Genomic DNA, 5600 nt, shown 5'->3' on the forward strand with positions numbered 1-5600 from the left:
CCTGGCAGTGCCCAAGGCCAGGCTGGATGGGGCTTGGAGCACCTGGGACAGTGGGAGATGTCCCTGCCATGGCAGGGGTGGCACTGGATGGGCTTTGAGGTCTTTTCCAAGCCAGGCCATTCCATGACATGCTGGGAGTTCAGGTGATAAATTTATATTTTCATTTGGCTGGAAAGGCAATCCAGGCTTTTTAAAGGCCCAGGGAAGAATTTGTTCCCCCTCTTCCATCCCACCCTGCTCTCTGGCAGTGGGAAGCTGTAGCTCCCTGCTCAGCTGGCAGCTCATGCTCAGCAGATCCCAGACAGGAGCAGGAAGCACAGCTGGACATGGAATGGGAAAGCTTTAGATAAGAAATCCCTGCAGCATCCTCAGCTCTGGGCAGTGCTGCTGCCTAACAGGAATGACAAAGCCTGAAAGGGAGAAATTGCTGCTAAAAATAAAATAACCAAGAAGAAAGGAAGAAAAACACACAAAATAAGAATGAGGGCATTTTAGTAGCAATAAGAACCATCACAGATATGATAAATTCATTCTTTAATATATTGAGCACAAACTTGAATCCTTTCTGGAAGCTCCACATGGCTCCTCCCAAGGATTTGCCCATGCAAGGCTGAACAAAATCTCAGTTTCCTAAAGGCCAGGCAAACAGAAGCAGCATCCAGGTCACACAGCAGTGAGTGATTCCCTCATTGCCAAAGAAGAAAGTGCAAATAGAAATTGTAGCTAACTCTGCTGGAGCCTTGCAATCTTACCAGGCTGGCAGAAACTTCCCTTGCCATTATTATTTTCTCATTAACTTAATATTGCAGTGAAAAAGAGGATGGGAAAATGTCAAATATTTGTATATTGTCTGATAATTAAATACTGCAAAGATGTGTCAGCTCATTACTAATCCTAATTAAAGTAGTTATTTCCATTTTCAGCTTGGACATGTGTGTAATTAAATGTACCTGGGAAAGAATTGCCTATTTTCTCTAAACAATCAGCAGCAAATGTTGCTGTGCTGGGTCCTCCCATGGGGTCCTGTTGTGTCTGTCCTGGCACTGGACTGGGAACTCTGCTTTGGATGGGGAGAAGGAAACAAAGGCAAATGATGAAAATATCTGAAGAAGTTCCTGGTCTTTGGAAGCTTCCCTGTCTCTCCAGCATCTTGGGTTTGGCTGGAGCTGCATTCCTTGATCTGGGGATGTGGAACTGTGCTTATCTAGAATTAAATGAAAGGCAAATAGTCCCAGGAGATGGGTTTTGACATTGCTGGTGTCAGGGTAAAACCTGGATAATAAACACACACTTCCCAAATGCTTTTCAAAGAGTTTTGTCTTTAAATCACCTGCTGAAGTAGCAGCTGCTCCTCATGCCCAGAGGAGATGTTTGAGCAGCACCTTTAAGGTACAGCCTGGGATTGTCCCAAGGCTCTTTCCAGTGGGTGCTGCTTTGGCTCTCCCTTGCTGAAGGATTTCTCCTGGGGATGTGGAGATTGGCCATTGCCCTGTGCAGGAATTCTCAATTCCTCTTGGGCTTGAGCAAAGGTAGAACTGCTGCTGTCTCCTGTATCCACCTGCTGCTGTCTCCTGTATCCACCTGCTGCTCTGGGCTGGGGTTGCTTTGGGTGGTTTTAACCAGCTGCCTTTGTTTTTCACCAGGTAATGATGACTCTGACATAGAAATCCAGGAGGATGAAGGCTCTGACAGCGAGGGGGATTTGCAGATCACGAGGCACCACATCAGTACAGAAACTCTCCTGCCAGGTATCCTCACCCCTCCTGAGCTGCCCTGAGCCACAGGGATGGGCTGGAATTACCTGGGTAGCTGCAAATGTGAGAAGCCCCTGTCACCCGTCAGGGTCTTGGCACTGCTCAGCTCTCAGGAGCTGCAGGAGGATTAAAGCCCTGTGGGAACAACAACAGTGCTTCCAGGGCAGCAAATGCAGGATTATTTACTGGGAAAAACAATGACTGTGTGGGGAAAATCCTGCCTTGGTGTATTGCCTTCCACATTCCTGAAGCAGTTCTGTACAAAGCCTTAGGGAGGCAATCCCATTTCTCCTTGCAAAACATTTATTACCCTGTAGCTCTTGGCACCTGTTTCAGCTGGGAAACCTTCAGTGAGTCAGTAAAGCCACCTCCACTGCCTTGGCACAGGTGGAGCACACCTGAGCTGCTGCTCCAGGGAGGGCTGGGAGCCTTCTGTCCTTCTGTCCTTCTGTCCTGCTTCCTGGGGAGTGCAACTGCAGCCTCTGCTACCACTGCTCAGAGGAGTTGCTGGGTGAGGGTCTGTGGTTCATCCAGGTGGGAAAAGAAATGTTCTGCTCAGTGTGGAGTGGAGCAAAACCCAGCCAGGAAATCAGGGCAGTTGTTTTTGTTAGCAGTGAGGGATTGTGAGCTGTGAGCACAAACCTCCCTGGGCTCTGGAGGAGGTGCCTGTGTGGCCTTTCATGTGTCACCACTCCTCTGGAAGCTGTTCCTTAGATAAACTGCAAACATCTGGGGTTTTGTGAGTGTAATTCTGCTTTCCCCTCTCTGAATGACACCAGGGAAAGAAGCTGACATTCTCAACTCAGTGTAATTTCAGCATTTTTATCCTCCCTTCCTCTGTTTCTCTTGAAAATTGAGAAGTCTTGTTAAGTGCTAGAAACACTGATATTCTCTAAGGAATATTTTTCATTGGCATTTCTCAAGGAAAGGTTTGTACACAGGTTTTAGAGCTTTGGAAGGGACCCTGTAGCTGTCTGTGAAGCTTCATCTCAGAGAACACCATAACCTGAGTCCCTGCTGCTCTTAATAGCAGTTTTAGAGTTTTACTCTAAAAGTTATAGATTTTGCTGCCAGTAGATTTTCTTTTCTAGGAAGAGCTTTGTTATCATTAACTACCCTTAATGGAAGCTCAGTTCATCAGATGTTAAGACCTGAGATAAATGTCAGAAGCAGCTGCTTCTTTAGAAAACCAGGGCTGAATGTTTGCTATTAAACACACCACAAATCTGCTGGTATTCTTCAGCAATTTGCATTTAAGATGCACTTAATGATCAAGGCAGCATAACAAGAACATTATTTCTATTAATTATTGCTTTTCAAATTGACTCAATTTAAGATATTTCAATCACTTTCTTTTGAAGCTTTGTGTTTTCTTACGTGATGATGCTGCTGAGCCATGTTTGCTCTCAAGCTGAGGAGAAAGAGCCCACTGTGCTCAGTCCCCTGTGCCTGCTGGGGTGCACTTTTATATCTTTTTTACATTCTAATTTCCATCTTTTACATCTCTAGTTCCCAAGTTATCAGTGCTGGAAGATAAGGCTTCCTCCCTCTCTCTGTGGTGGGCAGATATTCCAGTGTGGTTTGCCATTATAGAGGCAAGATTCTCAGGGAGAGATAATCCCTCTTTTTAGGCCACTTGGTATAATTGAGAAAAATCAGCACACTCACCCTCAAGAGCCCTTTCATCAGCTCTGTCTAGATGCAGCAAAACTCAGACTAAATGCAGGTTTGACAATATTGCTCCTGGTTTTATTCTTTCAGCCAATTAAAACACTTGAATTATAGGATTTGGTTTCCCCTGGAGCAGCAAAGAGGGAGCTGGGGGAGATTTGTGTGGTGCAGAGAGAAAATCAACCCCTTCCCCAGGTGCAGAGAGGGACAGGCAGGAGCAGCTGAAGAAAGAAGCTGGAAATGGGCTCTGGAGCTGTGATCTCAGTGCTGCTGGGTCAGCAAACATGGCAAAACCTGAATTAGGGAGGCAGGAAGGGCTCTGGTCCAGGGGGGAGCAGGGAGGTGAGAGCTCCTGGCTGGGGGAGGCTGCAGGTGCTGCCTGAGGGCCTGGGAACTGCAGCTGCTTCATTGTCACAGTGTCACACTGGCAGGAAAATCCCCTCCTTAAGGGGGGTGTTGTTGTAAACCCAAGTGTCACTGATCATTTGCTTTTGTAGATTAGAGATTACACTGATTTATCACAGAATCCCAGACTGTTTTGGGTTGGAAGGACCTTACAGCCCATCCAGTCCTACCCCTGCCATGGCAGGGACACCTCCCACTGTCCCAGGCTGCTCCAAGCCCTGTCCAGCCTGGCCTGGGGCACGGCCAGGGATCCAGGGGCAGCCCCAGCTGCTCTGGGCACCCTGTGCCAGGGCCTGCCCACCCTGCCAGGGAACAATTCCTAATTCCCAATATCCCATCCATCCTGCCCTCTGGCAGTGGGAGCCATTCCCTGTGCCCTGTCCCTCCATCCCTTGTCCCCAGTCCCTCTCCAGCTCTCCTGGAGCCCCTTCAGGCCCTGGCAGGGGCTCTGAGGTGTCCCTGGAGCCTTCTCCTCTCCAGGTGAGCACCCCCAGCTCTCCCAGCCTGCCTCCAGCCGTTGGGGCATCTCTGTGCCTCCTCTGGACTCTTTCCAACAGCTCCAGGTCCTTCCTGTGCTGGGGATGCCAGAGCTGGAGGCACTCTGGTCTCTACATTTTCATTTTAGCATTGTCAATGTGAATAAAATTTCACATCCATTTTTATTCTGTCTGTCAATAGATCTTTGAAGCTGTGACAAACACAATGGACTTCCCTGAATTTGTGGTGCCACTTGCAGTAAGATTCTTGTTTTGTCAGAGTGCCAAAGGAAAAGAAATTCTTTAACCATTTGCAGTGTAGAGAACCCTCTTGCCTGAATGAGTTGTTTGCAGGATGGTATTTCATGTGCAGCTGGGGTGGACTTTGGGGTAAAGGATGCACAGCCTTGTCCTGGGAATGCAGAATCATCCTGGGGGTGCTGGGTCAGCTACAGCATCCAGCCAGCCTGGTCTGTCCCCAGCCCTGGCTTGAAAGAAAATGTCTGGGGAAGCACCTGGGAGCTCCCCTCAGCTTCCCTGGGGCTCTCAAGCTGTTCCAGCCCCATCACTTGTGGCTTGCACAGATTTAAGCTAACCCTCAGTACATTTATTTTCTCCTAAGAACCTGTCCAGTCTCTCCTTGAACTAAATAGATTTTTGTCACCCACACCATCAGAAGTGACAGATTTTGAGGTGATGTTCTGATTCCATGTGCAGATCCATCTTTTCAACTCACTTGGAGCAGAGTCCTGAAATGCATTGTGGCATCACGAGCACCTTTCCCCTCCCAGAGGTGGCAGCCTGGGCCACACTGTGCTGGAGACAAGGCAGGGCTGCTGAATGAAGCTGAAATAGTCCCTCCCTGTGGAGCTGTGCCTGGAAATCACCTTTTATTCCACACTGCCAGGGTGTTTCAGCTCCTGTGAACCATTCCTCCCTGTGCTGTAGCTCATTTCCTTTTATAATCCTTTCATAACATTGGTCTTAAGGGCTGGTTTTGTCCTGGCCAGACCTCAGAAACCATTTCACTACTGAGACAAGAACAACTCCAGCCCCATTTGATCTTTACTGTGAGAAGAACAGCTTTATAAAACCCTGGTTTTTTAGCAGACAATGAGTCCAGAGTCACACAGTGAGAGCAGCTCTCCTGGAGCCCCTTTGCTGGGCAGAGCTGGCCCAGAGGATCAGGGTGTTAATGATGTGCTGGCACAGGGCACTTGCTGCTGAGTGCCTGTGGCACCCTGCATGCTGGGGGAAGGCTGCAGAGCCTGGATTGTCCCTCATTTTTTTCAGT

General features: G+C 48.4%; 1 protein-coding gene across 2 annotated transcripts in view; it reads left to right on the forward strand.

Moving 5' to 3' along the window:
- CLUAP1 (clusterin associated protein 1) overlaps positions 1-5600 on the forward strand; it is a 59741-nt gene that overhangs the window by 47903 nt on the left and 6238 nt on the right. For both annotated transcript variants that reach the window (XM_014308753.2, XM_005425205.2), the window contains exon 9: positions 1644-1748. In XM_014308753.2, the coding sequence (XP_014164228.1) occupies positions 1644-1748 (105 nt within the window). The remainder of the gene's footprint in view (positions 1-1643; positions 1749-5600) is intronic.

The sequence above is a fragment of the Geospiza fortis genome, unplaced genomic scaffold, assembly GCF_000277835.1.
Source record: "Geospiza fortis unplaced genomic scaffold, GeoFor_1.0 scaffold114, whole genome shotgun sequence".
In the NCBI taxonomy this organism is placed as follows: domain Eukaryota; kingdom Metazoa; phylum Chordata; class Aves; order Passeriformes; family Thraupidae; genus Geospiza; species Geospiza fortis.